Source organism: Brassica oleracea, chromosome C2, assembly GCF_000695525.1.
Source record: "Brassica oleracea var. oleracea cultivar TO1000 chromosome C2, BOL, whole genome shotgun sequence".
NCBI lineage: Eukaryota > Viridiplantae > Streptophyta > Magnoliopsida > Brassicales > Brassicaceae > Brassica > Brassica oleracea.
Genome location: NC_027749.1, coordinates 40,112,196 through 40,129,138, shown reverse-complemented (window position 1 = coordinate 40,129,138; position 16,943 = coordinate 40,112,196). Strand labels below are relative to the sequence as shown.

Sequence of the window (16,943 nt, the reverse complement as noted above, 5' to 3'; positions counted from 1 at the left end):
CCTCGAGTCATGCCTTAGGTCTCTTTGGGCCGTCTTCTGACTCGAAACGTTTATTGCGGCTCCTTTCGATAAAGAACGAACTTTCTAAGGTTTTTACGGTAAAGTTTGATCGATAACTTAGAATGGCGGGGAACGTGAAATAGGTTCGCTACGGTCTACGGGAGATAGCATCGAAGGGTAGACGAGAATGCATGGACTAATTGTCTATCGATATTTCGGAAGAGCTCGGTCACTACGTAGCGACCGAACTTTGGTTCGAGCTCGGTCGCTACGTTGCGACCGAGCTTTGGCTCGAGCTCGGTCTCTACGTTGCGACCGAGCTACGTTTATTGCGGCTCCTTTCGATAAAGAACGAACTTTCTAAGGTTTTTACGGTAAAGTTTGATCGATAACTTAGAATGGCGGGGAACGTGAAATGGGTTTGCTACGGTCTTCTGGAGATAGCATCGAAGGGTAGACGAGAATGCATGGGCTAATGTTGTATCGACGTTTCAGAAGAGCTCGGTCGCTGCGTAGCGATCGAGCGGAACGTCGCTACGTAGCGACCGAGCTCGTGTGTGGTACTAGCGTAATGACCGAGCTTGGTTCGTCCGTGTTCCAATCGTCATACTCGGACCTATCCGTAACTGGTCTGGGTATGTTGGCTCGATCTTGGTCGCTACGTAGCGACTGAGCGGACGAACACTCGGTCGCTACGTAGCGACCGAGCTCGAGCCGAAGCTCGGTCGCTAAGTAGCGACCGAGTGGAACACACGTTCGGTCGCTGTGTAGCGACCCTTTTCGAGCTCTTGTCCGATGTCTAGTGTTTCCTCTGCAAAGCTTTTCGTAAGGAAGAATCTATTTCGAAAAAGTATTTGCCAAATAAGGTTTTTCGTTTTCTTCTTCGGGGATTTGGACGTTAACTTCGTCGTAACCGTTTTCGACCCCAACAGCTGATAGTGTTTTTATATTCATACCTAATTTTTTTGACACAGAACATTGATAGTTTATTTATATTTATGAGAAATTAGGAAGTGTACCAACGATTTATATGTTATTTAACACACTACCAAGAGACATTCTTTCTATCACTGTTGCTAATTTTAAGAGACAGTGTGAAGAACCCTAAGATAGGAGGATCACTTTAGCTGGGTGTTGGATATGATCCTAGAAGGCAAACGGCACTTCTGGAACTGAGATGGATTGAAAGGATCGTCAAGAGATGCGGAATGGCTCTTGATATACCCATGATCTAAGGCTAACCACCTAAGAACGAATGTAGTGTGTTGGCTAACCACCAAACGACACACAAAGATGATTGGCTGACCACCAAATCAACAAGCCGGTTCAAACCGATGAACTAGCTAAGAACTCTCTCTCTCACTCAGAGAAAAGAAGAATCAAAAATAAACAACCAAAACAGAACTGCTTTTATTCATCAAAGGGACTACATATTTATAGTGTTTTGTAGTCAAAGACAATTAAAGAAAATGTGGGAAAACAATGCATAGAAAATATAAATTTGACCAGATCTGAATTAATGAGTCAAAGACTCAGTCTTCCATGCAGATTGGTCAAAGATGGCCCTTCATATAATGTCCAGGTTCAACCGAACCAGATGGATGCACGGGGTAAAGATAAGGACGCTTGCTGGACTGTCCGGATGGTCCACCGGATAAGAATGCATGTCCGTCTTCGGCTTCTTCACGACCCAAGCTAAGTCTGGCTCGACCGTGGGTCTTAGAATGTAGAGTTGGTCGGGGAAGACGGGCTGTGGTTCGGTCAGTTCGGTCGTCTGGACGAGGTTCCAGCCGAAGCTCCAATCGGGACGCACGTGCGACGGCTCGGTCAGTCTGATCGGTACGGTTGGTTGAACGAACCTCGATCAAATTGTTCAGAACGTCATGATCTCCATGCTGGCTGGCTCCAATGGACTGATCCACGAACCGGGGCACATCACACTGATACCCCTATACTGATTCATTTGGCGTGAGAATACAAAATCTGGATAGAAAATACGAAGGTACTTACCTCTGGATTTTGTCAGTCCTAAATTCTAAAGAGATCCCATTAGATTTAGTATATCTTTCTCTTCTCCAATAGTATCTTTACCTATCTAAAAGATATCTCATTGTCCGACCACAATATTCTTTCTCTCTTTTCTTAATATCATCGAAACCCAGTGCCAAACCCTAGTTTCTACAACTCCAGTCACCAAATGGAAGACGACGAACAGACATCGCCACCTATTCACATTCCGGACCGGATTTTCACCGTCGGTTAAGAACCAGTTGGAGTTAGGGTAACGATGTATCACAAACCATATGCCATTAGGTAAATACTCAACGCTGAAGATGTAGACACCATTAGAGCTTCACCATTTGGGAAGCTTGTTGAGATAGGTGAAAAGCCCTCTTTCTCATGGCGATTATGTTGATTCATCATCTCCAGGCAGCTACAAGTCACAATGAAACACGAAGCCTGGTTCATTTACTGTCGATGTAAGTTCCTCAATATCCTGCCAAATATTATTATAACCGGATATCTAACTGACTCTTACAAAAAATATTTTATCACTTGCAGGGGCTGAATGGAGGATAAGGGATTCAGTCAGATGTACACACTGAAGGTCAGACACCACGTGACAGCCCTGAGAAAATGGTAACTGACAATTGCCATGACGCTATCCTATTCGCAAACCAAGCAACATCATTTACTGTCGATGTAAGTTCTACAATACCCGGCCAAATATTATATTAACCGAGTAACTCACTGAATCTTACATAAAATATTTATCACTTGCAGGGGCTGAACGGAGGACAAGAGATTCAGTCAGATGTGGGAATACTCTAACCCATCCGACCTGTTACATTTTTATTTCACACACCTGAATATTGTTGTTGTTCCTAACTTTCTATCTATGTAAACGCCCTATCAAGTTGCTCAGCAAACTCTTATGTATTATATATATATATGATGTCTCTTGCCAAGTGGAGGTGTAAAAAATTTTCTTTAGCCATATACACTATAAATTTCCCTTAAAATATTAACCAGCTATTGAAATCGAATGCTTGGCGGATTCTTTTTATATTATTAGTTACAAATATTTAACACATATTTTGGTATATATTACATGTTCAATATTAGTATTACTCGTCTAAAGTTTATTGTAGACGTCACTTAAACATGTTAACCATCCAACCAATATTCCCAATATTATACATTGCGTTGACAATCACACATGCCCATGCAAAGTATGAAATACTTATCTTTACTTTATGGTTAGCCGGTTTACTAACACGTTCAATAATAGTATTACCCGTCTAAATTTTATTTTAGACGTCAATTAAACATGTTAACCATCCATCCAATATTCCCAAACATATTTGCTAATATACATTTCCATACTTGTCCCGGAAAGTGCCAAACTCAATCATCGACCATGTTTAGTAAGTCAGTTAATTTGTTCAATTTTTGTTTTAACAGTCTAATTGTTTTTGGTGACGGCATTTAAACTTATGTGTCCATCCAAAAATTATACCAAACATAAGTCAATTAATTTCGTCAATTGGACTAAACAACAACTCATTAGGAAAGAAAACTCCCAGTTTTTCTGAACTTATCAGACTGGACACCACCATTTATAGACGCCCAATGTTTTCTGAATAGTACAAGTTTTTCATTACCCAAGGTTCGTACATTATCTCAAATTTCTTAGCTGGATCATTTTCTTTTTCCCTTGGGCACCGAATGTGTCAGATTATGAGTGGAGAAGATTACACATGCAGGAGAGCACAGTTCATTCTCTCTAAACGAGGTAAATTTCACAAATCTATTCCAATATATTTTCTAAATCTTCTTGTATTTAGCTAGATATCCAAAGTGTGATAAGAAAAAAGCTAGATATCCAAAGATTCTAATTGTACTTGTCTACAATCTCTGTTTTAGAAAGATCACTATATCGGAAGGGTAGTCGCGACAATTTCACCTCACAACGTCACCAATCCATCTGCTTGTTTCACTATTTTTGGCATTTGATAGGTTTCGATGTTTTCCTTTGTTTTTAAGCAAAATATCTCTATTTTTATTTCTTTTAATTATTTTAGCTATTTTCAATATAAAAACACCATGTCATCAACGCTTTGCTTACAAAGGAACATATTCAGTAATAGTTTTTGATGTGGCAAACAATTAAATTAATTTCAAAAGATAAGTTGTTAACAAAACTAGTTTCATGGTTTGAAGTATTAACTTTTGAACAACGAAATTTAAAATGCTATATTTTCACATTTTGATAGTTTAGAATACAATTTTCAAGACTTTTTGAATTTTATTTTTCTCTCATAGTAATTTTATTTCAAAATTTATATTTACTGGAAATAAATATATCATCACCATTAAGTACAATAAATCTGGATCTAAAATGCCAATTCAAATTCAGATTTTGTGTTATCTAATCTTAAATTAATTTCAAAGTTTGATATCAAAATCCAAATTCTTCAAATAGATTACAAAGTATAACAATTTAAATATATATACTATTATTATATGGTATATATTTTTATGGTTAAGTATTATATTTTATTATAATAAGATAGTATACAAATATTAAAATTAAAATTGAGCTTATATATATATATTGGTCAGAAGTTCCTTTAATGGGCTAAATCCATAGCTAAGGAGGACTGACAACAGTGATAATAAGGTTAAAGAGAGCGTAAAGAAAGGCCCAATTTAGATGGCCCAAAACGGCTGACTCTTCCCGCCAAAGAGGGAACAAGTCCACCCCACAACATCCCGCCACAACAATACCCCTCCTTTGTGCTCTCCCGAAATCGAAATTACATATATTATCTCTGTCAAGTGTTCAAAGGAAGACGGCGAAAAGAGATTTTGGGAAGAAATGGATGTGGCGGAGGAGACGAGGCTTCGCCACAAACGAGATTTCATCCAGTTCCTCGAAAACGTAACTCCCTCACGAGCCATCTCAATCTTCTGTTCGTATAACTGTGAGTTTGGGTTCTTTGTGTAGATCTACATGGATGAAATCAAGGCTTTGGTACAGAACAAGCGCCACCGTCTCATTGTAAATGTATCTGACATTCACACTCACTTCCGCGAATCTGAATCTTCCTCTAGGTGAGGAATTTCGATTAATTTGCCTGTTTTTTGTAAGGGTTTTTGTGAATTTGGGGGTTTTAGTTCCCAGAATCAGTATTATTTATGTTTTGTGAATTGATTTGCTTTGCGTAGGATACTGAAGAATCCAATTGAGTATATGCTGTCCTTTTGTGACGCAGCCACTGAAGCTACCCGCAACATTGATCCAAAGTACTTGAAAGAAGGAGAGCAAGTCCTTGTTGGCTTCGAAGGTCATTTCGTCTCTCGCCGTGTCACTCCTAGAGAGCTCCTCTCTGAGTTTATTGGATCTTTGGTCTGTGTTGAGGGCATTGTCACTAAATGTAAGCCCCTTTTCACTTGACTACTCTTCTTCTGCATTGATTAGTTAAAAAATCTCTGACACATGTTTTGCTTTCAGGCTCTCTCGTGAGGCCAAAGGTTGTTAAAAGCGTACACTTTTGTCCTTCTACCGGTGAATTTACCAATCGAGAGTATCGAGACATAACGTCCCACGCTGGTTTGCCCACTGGCTCTGTCTATCCTACAAGGGTAAATTACATTGTCTTTGTTCGTTTACCTTTTTAATTGCTGGAAGATTTGCTTGTTACTGATTTTTTTTTTGTTGTTTACAGGATGATAATGGCAACTTGTTGGTTACTGAGTATGGGCTGTGTAAATACAAAGATCACCAGACCTTGTCAATTCAAGAAGTTCCTGAAAACGCTGCTCCTGGTCAGCTTCCACGGAGCGTGGATGTCATAGCTGAGGATGACTTGGTTGACTTGTGTAAGCCAGGAGATAGAGTGGCTGTTGTTGGGATTTACAAAGCTCTTCCAGGCAAAAGCAAGGGTAGCGTTAATGGAGTCTTTAGGTGCGTGTTTTTCGTACAACATCTTGGCCTTTCTCTGTGGTAATGACTGAGCTCTTTCTGTGTAGGACTATCCTCATAGCCAATAACATCTCTCTGCTTAACAAAGAGGCAAATGCACCTATCTACACCCAGCGAGACTTGCAGGAGATTAAAAAGATTGCAGCAAGAGATGATGCATTTGATCTTCTTTCTCGTTCTTTAGCACCTTCTATTTATGGGCACGCTTGGATAAAGAAAGCAGTTATACTACTGATGCTTGGCGGTATGGAAAAGAACCTCAAGAACGGAACCCACTTAAGAGGGTAAGGTCATGCTTAGATACTAATTTCAGCTTCAGTTCACTGGTATGACCTTTTCTGAATTTCTGTGAACAAAAACATTTTTGCTTTCAGGGACATCAACATGATGATGGTTGGTGATCCATCTGTTGCCAAATCTCAACTTCTGAGAGCAATAATGAATATTGCACCATTGGCGATATCAACTACAGGCCGTGGTTCCTCCGGTGTTGGGTTAACTGCTGCTGTTACGTCTGACCAAGAAACAGGTAAAAGCACATAAAAGCCTTCTGCTGTTTTTCTGAAAACTTCAAAATTAGAATCAGAAAAAGGTCATAGTCATGTCTCATGAAAATCATTTTCTTTTGTCATCAGGGGAACGAAGACTAGAAGCTGGTGCAATGGTCCTGGCTGATAAAGGTATTGTGTGCATTGACGAGTTTGATAAGATGAACGATCAGGACCGAGTTGCTATACACGAAGTGATGGAGCAACAGACTGTAACAATCGCCAAAGCCGGTATCCATGCATCACTAAATGCTAGGTGCAGCGTGGTTGCAGCAGCAAATCCCATATATGGAACCGTAAGCTCGCATAAAACTCATCCTGATCTGTTGACTATTGACTAGCAAGTATCCCTTGTTATAATGCCTTACTCTTGTGCCTGCAGTATGACAGATCATTAACGCCAACAAAGAACATTGGGCTTCCAGACTCATTGCTTTCTCGTTTTGATCTGCTGTTTATTGTGTTGGATCAAATGGATGCTGGTATTGATAGCATGATCTCGGAACACGTCTTGCGCATGCATCGTTACCAAAATGATAGAGGTAGAAATATACACATCATACTTCTCAGGTGTACTGAACATTTTCACAATCAATGACTTGAAACATCTCTGGCTTTTGTGTGAACTATATAGGTGAAGCAGGACCAGATGGGAACTTACCGTACGGGAGAGAGGACGGTGGTGAAAGTGAAGTGTTTGTTAAGTATAACAGAATGCTGCATGGGAAGAAGAAGAAAAGAGGCCAAACAAACGAGAAAACTCTTACGATAAAGTTCCTAAAGAAGTACATTCACTATGCCAAGCATCGAATTCAACCAGAGCTCACTGATGAAGTGAGACACTGAACTTAAACACAACTCTAAAAGTATGACATTACAAGGTTACTAATAGTAGATGCAAACACAACTCTAAAAGTATGACATTACAAAAAGATACTTTGGTCTCTCAAAAGTTTCTCTTCTCCCACTACATTACTTTTGAGTTATAATATGAGGAAGTTACTTCTTTAGGTGTATTTCTTCATGATGGATCAAATGATATGAACTTTTCCGTCGCTGATCATCACTTTATTATCATCTTGCAGTTTCTGCATAAATCCACAATAGAATAAGTAATGAGTAAACTGAACAAAAGAAAAGAGAATGAGAAAGCTATTTCTTATTTTTTATGATGTTACCTCAAGTAGAGCCATAATCTCATCTGCAGAGAAACGAGAAGCTCCAACTCCATTGTTGTTCACTATAGTCTCTATATCTGCAATAGAAATGTCGTCGAGCCTGTTTGTCCTCATGTGCTGCCCAAACACTCGCTCAAACGCCTCAATCCTTGCTGCAGAGACCGTCCCACTAAATTGCTCTACGGGAGTTTCATCTACGTCCATTGGATCTGCTGTTTCACTGAGTGAACCAGCAAAAAAAAAGAGCAATGTATTAGGGTGAGGATAGCTGCGATATGGGTTTCCATGGAAGAAATCAAATTGGGTACCTTTCGACATTTGCAGAGGCATTCTCTTGTCTATGACCACTTGGTGTTCTTTCTTGTTCTGTTTGTTCTCTTTGGCGTTCTTCTTGCTCACGTTCATCCATCTCTGTCAGTTCTTGATGATATATTGCAAAGTTCATAAGCTTCAAGGCAGCCTCTGCGTCGGCTTTAGTAACCTTTCAAAACAATAATATACCATTTTAGGAGTGAGACTTAGTAGAGCTTACTTATTTACGACCAGAAGGACTAACTTTGAGTTTGTTTGTTACCTTTCTGCTAATTAGAATCAAACACAACTCTAAAAGTATGAGTGATGATCAGCGACGGAAAAGTTCATATCATTTGATCCATCATGAAGAAATACACCTAAAGAAGTAACTTCCTCATATTATAACTCAAAAGTAATGTAGTGGGAGAAGAGAAACTTTTGAGAGACCAAAGTATCTTTTTGTAATGTCATACTTTTAGAGTTGTGTTTGCATCTACTATTAGGGATGTAGGAAACGCAATTGATTGCAGAACTGTTGGGATTTAGAGATTACAGAAGCTGAGCAAAGTACGGTCCAGAAATGAAAGTGATTTACTTATCATTTATCAATGTCTCTGCCTTATAGATCTTTTGATTGGATCATGATATTAAGAAACACCTTACTATGATATAGCAGCACCTAACAGCAAGAAATCAAGTTTATATTAAGCCGATTATCCACTATGGTCAAAGTAAGAATTAAATTACTTTAATTTAGTTGGGAGGTGGATATCAATTTCCGTTTTTACAAACACATATATTAAGAACTGATTGAAATATATTTATGTTTTCATTAATGTTATCTATTTAACCAATAGCATTTTAGATAAATACATTTATTTATAAGATCAATGCATTTTACAATTTATATTGAACTAAAAGTAAATATAAATTATATTGAAATTGTAGAACTACACTTTTTTATGTAAAAAAAAAAATACTAAAGTGTACTTAATATGAAACTAAGTTCATAACTAATCCTCTGTTTAGAAAATATACTCTCATCTCATCCAATATGAAAATAGAATTTGAAAATAACTTCGATTATTTGACATTGAAGACTTTTTAAGAACATCATCTTTTTCCACAAAACAAAGACTAGTTAATTACACATATTATTCACCCGTACGGATACTTGTTCGTTAATCAGTAGCCCTTTTCCTAAAAGAGCAATTTTCATAGATTTCAAAGACTCCTCCATTGCATCACATAGCTTGTGCGGATCCGGTATGATTGTAGGGTCAACCGCTATCGAGATTACCATCTTGTCCGCGTAACTTTGGAAATGGATCAGCAATGCCTATCAAAAACATAAATTTATAAAGAACAAAAACAAAGAAAATTATTAAGACGAAAAAGGGTGAACTAAGTTAAATATTATTAAGTAGTTCTTTGGGTCTTTACATACTTGTGCGTGTCCATAGACGCTAGGAGCGATATAAGCGATTGGATGGCCATGTAAACTGATTTCTTCGGTTGGGCCATTGACGTTTGAAATGAATGCCGTTGTGCTTAATAATAATCGATTGAACAATGCTGCTCCTATCTAAAATGATAAGTGTTTTATATTATAAGTTCCCCACTTTCTCACAGCGGAAAGAAATCGAGTATAGCGATCATTTTTATATACCTTTGCACCAAACACACTAACAATGAAGCTCATAATCAAATAAAGTATAGGAGCATGAAGAGAGTTCTTCTTTTGATCCATCGTGGATTTAGCTTTCGATAGATAGACCAATGGATCCGTTTCTAAACCAATCGACAGTGGTAAAACAACTATGTTGATAAGGTTTCCCCATCTGCATTTGGAATCTTTTGCCATCATATCTGCCAATGGCTTCAATCATAATTGCCTCGTGTCACAATACATGTATTTTTTTCTATATCTTTGAACAATGGTGTATACAGTGTATTCAAAGGTGCATGTTTCTAACCTGGACTCCAATTTCCGACCTTAGGTTTACCAAAACTCCTGCACGAACTCTTATATTACATGGAATATTATTTAGAACCGGTCTTGATGTTCCACCATTCTCATTCGTCTCGTCTTTTATTAGGTCAAGAAGCAACATGCACGTAAATCCAGAAAAACAGTAGACATATATAAATCACATGTAATATGTTTTTATTTCAAGTCGATATTTACCATGTGCTCCGTTTAGATAGCGCGAGAGAGCAGCTTGTGTAACTCCAAGTAAAACATCGTTGATAGTCTAGAGATGGTCACAAGATCAGGAAACAAGAAAAACACTTAATTTGTTTGTAAAAATGTTGTCTTTAAGAAATTATAGTAAGTATCAAACCGAAACTATTTAAACTTAATTACCACGTCCATGATGTCTTTTATAAGTCTTACGTCATCTAAAGAAACAATTCGATGAGAAAATCTCTTCGCATTGCTCTCGGCTTCTGCACCACCTTTTAGAGACGTCTCTGTATCCTTCAGAAACAACACCGTAGACAAGAGTAACAAAAAATCTACAATGGTATTCCAAATCAATCTCACAGTGGCATAAATGGCAAACATCGAGCTTAAGAACCAGCCTGTGTTTCTAAGGCCGTGTGACACGTTTTCACGTCGTTTAAGGATAGGAATAGTAGGAAGCGCTTCAGGGTCTGATGATTTATGAGTACACGCCATGATGAGAGACATACGTGACATTCCATCTCCCAACGAATGGTGAGATCTTATGACACCGATTGCTTCTGCATCAGATGTTTTGACGTTGAGGATGTGGATATCCCACAAGGGTCTTGATCTATCAAGAGGAAGCATTGTAAGTCGTGAAATGTAGTCATCTACGAATTTGTCTCCTTGGTCACCAATTTCGTCAGGGTCTATGTCTGGTACGAATACATGATCTTCTACATTGACTTGGGTTTTGATCCATCTTGTACCATCCTCAGCCTGTGACGTTAGCTCACCAGAAGCCAAGTGAAATCGTAGGTAAATTAGTTAACGTGTATTGTTTATATTTGAAAAGGGAAATGCCAACGAAATTGACCGCAACATTCGAGAGGGAATAGATGATTTTATGTTTTTCAAAAATACTATAATATCATCACCCATAAAATAAAAGTTTCAAAAATACAATTCGAGAGAAGATTTTTGTTTTGTTTCAAACTTTGAATACTGCTCTTGTTTATATTTTAAAAGCACATTTATATAAGATATACTTTATTAATTCGACATAGAAACCACAATTTGTATAATACATTATTTGATAATTATAAATAAATGTGTAGACAAAATATCTCTAAAACATTATTTAAGAATTTATTTTTTTTCAAAATTGTTTGTGTCATCATCACATCTATTTTCAATAAAAGCAATGAAATATCTTAATAAAACATTTTACATGACCTGTTTTTATTAAGACATGAAAATTTTAATTTATGAAATTTGTATTTTTGGTGAAATTCGTTAAATATAAAATAACTTATATGTATCACCATATAATAATTTTAAACTAGTAACATAATTATAAATACTGAAAAATTCTTATCAACTTAGGAATGTAAAAAAAATATGTAGATATTTTATTTTTTGTCACAATTAATTGTAAGTGCATTTTTAGAACAAAACAAAACAATACTGATGAATTGTCAAAATGTCATAGATAATTAAATGTTTGAATTGTACTTGAATTTATTAATTGGTAGCAAAATATAGATAATTAAGTGTTTAAATTTAGGGGCCCTTAAATTATGGGTTTTTTTCTACTGATAAAGCTAATTTTTTAAAAAAGCAGTGTAGTATTAAAATATACATTAAGTTTTCAATTTTAAAATTTAATATATTTATTATCATTGCACATACCGCAACAACCTCCTAATCTAATCTATTAATTTAGGGTCATATTTTTATCTACGACATACTTGATTATTTACATTAATAATAAACCAGCAATAAATTTAAATTTTATTTTTTTAATTATAACAAAATCCGTTGAAAAAAATCTAACAAAGTCTTAATTAAAAAGGTAACTATTTTTTTAATAAAATAACATATTACTTATTTGTTTAATTAGTACTATAATATTGTTATAAATCAATGTTAACTAAATTTTTATTATAAATCAATAAAATAACAATTATATACTATTTTTTTATCAATTCTATAATTATATTCTGTGTTATATAAAAATAAAACTGCTATATTAATTAAGAATGAAAAAATTATATTAAGTAAATAAATTAACAATTTTTTTTAAAAAAAAATTCATTTAAATAAATTATCACTCATTATTAAAATGGGCTAAAAATCGTAAACTATATAATAGTTTTATACAAAAATAAATTCATTAGCATAGGTTAACCTCTTATCTCTACAAATATATATTATCTTTTTATTTATTCTGCAACTTTAAACAATATATTTTTAAAAAAATTTATGTAAAAAATATAAGAGTATATAATAACCTTTAGTTCATATACTATTTAAAAAATATGTTATTATAAATCTATGAAATTTTAGTAACTTATTAAAAATATTAATGACAAATCAAATTTTATTTATAAATTTTTATTTTTATATTAATTATAACAAAATATGTTGAGAAACAATTAGACAAAATAACCAAAAATTCAAATATTGTTTTTATAAAATACAGTATTAACGTATTAACAAAACAAATTCAAAATTCATGTAATCTTTCAAACTTAAAATAGTAGTGTATTTTTCAAAGTTTTGTTGAAAAATATATATTTTGAAAATAAATATCCAAACTCAAAATGATAATATTTTAATTTTACAAAATATAAAATCATAGATAATAAAGAATATCTTTTTGAAATGCACCACGAAAAAACAAACTATATATATTGTATAAATTAAAGCAATCTGATATTTTGAAATCTGAATTAAAAATAAAAATAAAACTTAATATCATAACATCCAGAAAATATCCTATATCAATAAAATTTACTAAATAATATGATAGATGCTACTATGTATAAAATTTACTTAAATAATAGGGCTAGTTATTTAAACAAAACAGTGTTTTTACTTATAAATCCTGTAAAATACTAAAATAATATATTTTAAAGTATATTTTTTTAAACACAACATGTAAATATAAATTATCTTAAACATATTTCTTTTCTAAAATACAAATAAATAAATTTTAAAAATGTATTATAGCAAAATGTATAAAATAAAGAAAAAAACTTATTTTAAAGGAGTTTATCTATTTGATTATTTCATATTGTTGTTTTATTGTGCCGAACTAGAAAATATATTAGTAAATAATAAAAATTAATAACAAAGTAAATGTCTGAAACAAATCACTATATGTTAATAATGCCGAATAAGAAATATAAACAATAATATTGTAGAGTTACATAATATATAATACTAAAATAAAAATTATATTTAAAATATTTATAATAAATCAAATACATTTATAAAATAAAAAATATCTGCACGGATGTGCGGGTTAAAATGTAGTTAAATTAAATACAACGTCAAAAGCACATAATATTTGACTGAAGCGCAAAACAAATGCAAACACGAAAATAGACGTATTGTGATTTGGAATTATTTGTCTATTGATAATACATGAATGATGTACTTAGATCATCTCCAAAAAAGACTCTCTATTTTTATAGTTTCTACAACTCTATATTTGAAGTTTCAATCTATATTTGAAGTTTCAAGGTGTTCTTCTCCAAAAGCAAAACTTCAGATTTAACTTCAAAATTATTTGTATTTTACACTGTATTCCTTACATTTATCTTAACTAATATAAATTCATAAAACTTTTATAAATAACTAGTACATATATAAAAATACTTCAGTAATATCAATTAATAAAATCTTACACTAAAATATAAAATTTTAAATAGAAATACATAATTAAATATTTAACTACAACCAAAATATCACATTATTCCATAGATTTGGTTACACCTTTTTTGACAATATTTAAGAGATTTTGGAGGTTCTAAAGTAAATTTGTCAGACGATTAGTGTTGTTGTCATATTTAAATTTGGCAATAATTATGTCTTCATGCATCTTTTTTTAAAAAAAAAATGTATTACGTTTCTTTTTTAATTCGTGTTGTCTAATTCTAGTTTTAAAATAATATAAATCTTATATTCAAAATTTTATTTATTTTTACGGGTAAAATTTGAATTTATAGGAAAATTTTTGAAATATTTATGGTATATAAGAAATTTAAGGTTTAAAACGATTAATGAGAAAATACATAAATGTGAAGTCTAATTAATTATAAGGACTAAAATGCAAATAAAAATATAAAACTTTAAATCTAAAGTTTTGAGTGGTGAAACTTCAAATACGAAATTTTACTTCTCAAAACTCCAAATTTGAAATTTTAAAGTTTTTTTTAGAGCAGAAAGCTCTATATTCGAAGTTATGAAGTTATTTTTTGAGATGCTCTTATACAATGGAGAGAATAAGCGGTAAAGAAAATGCTATTTACAGAGATTGTTTGGCGGCGGAGCAGTGCTTACATGAGGAAAAAATAAACATTGGCCTAGGGCATCTAAATTTTTTTTCTTTTTGTAACCTGGTTCCAATTTTTAAAAGTTTTATTTATTACGATTTATTCTTGGTTTAAGGGCATTTATTTTTAAGGGCATTTATTTTTTATTTAAGTATTTCTTATGATTTATTCTTTTAATTAGATCTTATTTAAAACAACTTTATAAACATAGCATCGTTAGTAGTTTTATGGATAATCAAAATGCTAAAAACTGCAGATATTAGAATGAAAACATGCATGGTTTCTTCGAGAAACGAAACAAAATATGGAAACAATTGTTTTTCCCCTTAAAAAAATGGGTAAATGATTTGTTCTTGGTTCTGTTACACTATACTACAATAGTTTTTATTATTGTAGATTCATTTTAAAAAAAATCGCTTTGGGAAGGTGTTAGTGGTCGCACGGCCCTGATTGGGAGGGGGATTGCTTATCGTGATTGAAGAAATTATCTTGGTATTGTTCACATATCTTATAAAACTCGGGCCTTGGTTCTTCTATGTGAATTTATGTGTAATATCGAAAAAAAAAAAAGCAGAGGAAATGCATCAACCATTGCAAAACAGAATATATCAAGGGTTACCAGTTTGCTGGAGATACGAGGATGTTTGGAAACGTTTTGCTTCAAATCATCAAGAATTACATCAGGATTAATCTTTGTTTTGAAGCCAACAATGATCACGGTGCAGTAGTCTGTTCCGGATGATTGAAACATACGTGCCATCGGGCTGAGCGGCTCCTCCTCCTTTGCCATTCTCCTTTTCTGCTTCTTATATGTATCTTCAGTGTTTTAATGTCTGTTTTGTTCTCTCATATTTCAAAGTGATGCAAATTGTAAATTTATAAGTGACAATTGCATTTAATAATATAAATTGGTTTAAGAAAAACAATTTGGCTTATCTGCTTCTAACGCCATGCACGTTGATATAAAAAATAGTAGATAGATTATTATGTAGTTTATTTCTTTTCTTTTTTCACGATATTATGTAGCCATCGATTCCAGACATCTCCAGAGACCCTACGCGTTATATTAACTAAAACGAAAGAGAAAACGTACAAGGATGCAACAATAAAGTTCCTTAATTAATACACAAGACAACTTGAATGATTGTTCTTAAAAGGTTCCAAAACCATGCATACTTTTGCTTTATTATTATTTTCTCTATCCTACTATATAAAATGGACTAAATTCAAAGCTTTTGAGACTATCCACCTCAGCCAAAATATTCTCATCCAAAAAGAATTAGAAATAAATGTCATTTAGAAGATAATTAACTAATATACGACTTTTGATATTTCTAGAAATTTCAAATTTGAAACTGCTAATTTATTAATAGAATCCTATATCTATATTGAATTATTTTCTATTTTTAATCGTTAGACTTCAAGGGTAAATAAATTATTAATTTATAATATATATAGTTGAATTAAAATAACCGGGGAGGGTGAAGAAGCTCATGTAAAATTATGTAATTAAAATGGTAAAATGGTGAGTATGATAAGGTGAATCTAAGAAAATTTGTTGTACAAATTATGGTGCTTTATTTGTCCATTATAATGATTTAAAATAAAATATATATTCACATAAATAAGTCAATATTTGTTGTTTTTTTTTGGTAAGATGTTAAGATTATCATTTTCTGAAAGGTTACACTGTTGTTTTTAAACAACTTATTACATCAAGGAAACAAAAACAGCCAACAACAACTCAAAGTAAAAAAAGCCTTAAGGAGATCTTATACAAGAAAGATAAAAAGAAGTAGAGAAGAAGAGAAAGAAGAACTTGTCGGGTAAGAGAGGAGACGGTCACGCATCATACGGTCGAGAGAGGCAAGGATGACTGATGAAGGTGAGGAGACAGCTGTGAACACACGAGCATTACGCTCTTTCCACAGCAGGTAGATGGTTGACTGAAAGTAGAGCTTGATGACTGGAGTAGCATGCGCATCTGCATTGACGCGAGGTTGATTGATCCAGGCTGCAACAGAGTGTAGATCAGCTTGAGGAGAAATCCAAACTTCAGCAGCAAAAGGCTCCTATATCAAGCGAGAGAAAGAGCACTCAAAGAAGAGATGATGGTGAGTCTCTATTTCCAGATTACAAAGGACGCACGTTCCGAAGATATTTAACCCCCAACGCCTCAAGCGATCCTTGGTTGGCAGTCTTCTCCGCAAAGCCAGCCATGATATAAACACATTACGTGGAATATGTTCCTTGAACCAAATAGTCTTGTGCCAATATTTATTGTTGATAGTGTTTATATTCTTTTCTGACATTAGTATCCATATTTTTTTAGTAAACTGATCCAAAGAGATTAGTTTGTGGAGCTAACCAAACGAGGATTATAGTGTTTACTTTGGAAAAAGTAATAGGTTGAATGATAGA

At 33.6% G+C, this 16,943-nt stretch overlaps 3 protein-coding genes across 4 annotated transcripts; 1 reads left to right on the top strand and 2 right to left on the bottom strand.

The window, feature by feature from the left end:
• Positions 1–4,811: 4,811 nt before the first annotated feature.
• On the top strand, positions 4,812–7,526 carry LOC106323056 (DNA replication licensing factor MCM3-like). The gene is made up of 10 exons (XM_013761223.1): positions 4,812–4,945; positions 5,012–5,118; positions 5,233–5,441; positions 5,519–5,649; positions 5,733–5,971; positions 6,037–6,273; positions 6,364–6,518; positions 6,625–6,833; positions 6,920–7,079; positions 7,172–7,526. The coding sequence occupies exons 1-10, from the start codon at positions 4,883–4,885 to the stop codon at positions 7,381–7,383; spliced, it is 1,722 nt and encodes a 573-aa protein (XP_013616677.1). The 5' UTR covers positions 4,812–4,882; the 3' UTR covers positions 7,384–7,526.
• Positions 7,431–8,500, bottom strand: LOC106323057 (DNA replication licensing factor MCM3-like). Of its 2 annotated transcripts, none has more exons than XM_013761225.1 (4): positions 8,272–8,500; positions 8,024–8,196; positions 7,716–7,935; positions 7,431–7,625 (listed from the first exon to the last, which is right to left on the bottom strand). In XM_013761225.1, exons 2-4 carry the CDS (start codon positions 8,158–8,160, stop codon positions 7,569–7,571), a joined length of 414 nt encoding a protein of 137 aa, XP_013616679.1. In that variant the 5' UTR covers positions 8,161–8,196; positions 8,272–8,500; the 3' UTR covers positions 7,431–7,568. The 2 variants fall into 2 exon arrangements, with proteins under 2 accessions (XP_013616679.1, XP_013616678.1); XM_013761224.1 differs by having other exon boundaries at positions 8,290–8,500.
• Positions 8,501–9,110: 610 nt separating this feature from the next.
• LOC106325493 (O-acyltransferase WSD1-like) lies at positions 9,111–15,344 on the bottom strand. Its single transcript, XM_013763545.1, has 7 exons — positions 15,142–15,344; positions 10,378–10,959; positions 10,198–10,264; positions 9,986–10,098; positions 9,679–9,888; positions 9,457–9,594; positions 9,111–9,348 (listed from the first exon to the last, which is right to left on the bottom strand). The coding sequence occupies exons 1-7, from the start codon at positions 15,310–15,312 to the stop codon at positions 9,151–9,153; spliced, it is 1,479 nt and encodes a 492-aa protein (XP_013618999.1). The 5' UTR covers positions 15,313–15,344; the 3' UTR covers positions 9,111–9,150.
• Between the last annotated feature and the right edge of the window lie 1,599 nt (positions 15,345–16,943).

Excerpts from the sequence above, each read along its gene's own strand:
- LOC106325493 (XM_013763545.1), bottom strand. The coding sequence starts at position 15,312 with ATGGCAAAGGAGGAGGAGCCGCTCAGCCCGATGGCACGTATGTTTCAA. Across the intron at positions 10,960-15,141 it reads CTCGTATCTCCAGCAAACTG|GCTGAGGATGGTACAAGATG; the intron begins GTAACCCTTGAT and ends CTAACGTCACAG. Across the intron at positions 10,099-10,197 it reads CTATCTAAACGGAGCACATG|ACGAGACGAATGAGAATGGT; the intron begins GTAAATATCGAC and ends ACCTAATAAAAG.
- LOC106323057 (XM_013761225.1), bottom strand. The coding sequence starts at position 8,160 with ATGAACTTTGCAATATATCATCAAGAACTGACAGAGATGGATGAACGT. Across the intron at positions 7,936-8,023 it reads GCCTCTGCAAATGTCGAAAG|TGAAACAGCAGATCCAATGG; the intron begins GTACCCAATTTG and ends TGGTTCACTCAG. Across the intron at positions 7,626-7,715 it reads AGATTATGGCTCTACTTGAG|AAACTGCAAGATGATAATAA; the intron begins GTAACATCATAA and ends GGATTTATGCAG.
- LOC106323056 (XM_013761223.1), top strand. The coding sequence starts at position 4,883 with ATGGATGTGGCGGAGGAGACGAGGCTTCGCCACAAACGAGATTTCATC. Across the intron at positions 5,442-5,518 it reads TGAGGGCATTGTCACTAAAT|GCTCTCTCGTGAGGCCAAAG; the intron begins GTAAGCCCCTTT and ends TTTTGCTTTCAG. Across the intron at positions 5,650-5,732 it reads GCTCTGTCTATCCTACAAGG|GATGATAATGGCAACTTGTT; the intron begins GTAAATTACATT and ends TGTTGTTTACAG.